This window comes from Tigriopus californicus, chromosome 6, assembly GCF_007210705.1.
Source record: "Tigriopus californicus strain San Diego chromosome 6, Tcal_SD_v2.1, whole genome shotgun sequence".
NCBI classification, from domain to species: domain Eukaryota; kingdom Metazoa; phylum Arthropoda; class Copepoda; order Harpacticoida; family Harpacticidae; genus Tigriopus; species Tigriopus californicus.
In genome coordinates this window covers 5,301,151-5,301,623 of record NC_081445.1, presented here as the reverse complement: position 1 = coordinate 5,301,623, position 473 = coordinate 5,301,151, and the positions used below count along the sequence as shown (strand labels likewise).

At 42.1% G+C, this 473-nt stretch overlaps 1 protein-coding gene across 1 annotated transcript in view; it reads right to left on the bottom strand.

Moving 5' to 3' along the window:
• The window catches only part of LOC131882456 (probable cytochrome P450 6d4), a gene marked incomplete at its 5' end in the record, with an annotated part of 2,827 nt that extends 2,359 nt beyond the window's left edge, over positions 1-468 (bottom strand). Inside the window, one exon of the mRNA XM_059229603.1 lies at positions 324-468. Coding sequence (XP_059085586.1) covers positions 324-468 — 145 coding nt within the window. The remainder of the gene's footprint in view (positions 1-323) is intronic.
• Positions 469-473: the final 5 nt, after the last annotated feature.

Here is a 473-nt window from a genome sequence, read left to right as displayed (position 1 = left end):
AAACGCTAAATCCAAAACCTCAGGCGGTCAAAGAGGATTCAAACAGATACTTCACAAGGACACGGCTAATGGCTAAATTGCACGATCTGGCTTCGCTGGCCGGGTGAGGCTCATCCTTTCGCCCTGGGCATCCACCAATCAAAGATATATCAAGTTTTAGATATTGTGAAAACGTGCTTCATCATCCCAACATCAGCTCTGATTTAACTGGATCATGATGTCAATGAATTAGAATTGTAAAACATAATTTAAAATGGCAAATAAAGCACATTAGTCCCAGACCAAAGGGCGTCTTGCAATGTGATCTCATCGCTTTTTTTTACCTTGAAATAATTCCTTCACGTTCACATCAGGATTCTTTGGAATCTGGTCGTTGAGATATTGGATCATGTCATCGGCGATCTCACTGATGGGCTCCATCATACCCTTGAGCTTTCCAGAGGAGAAGGTTGGACTCATGTTCTTCCTAACAA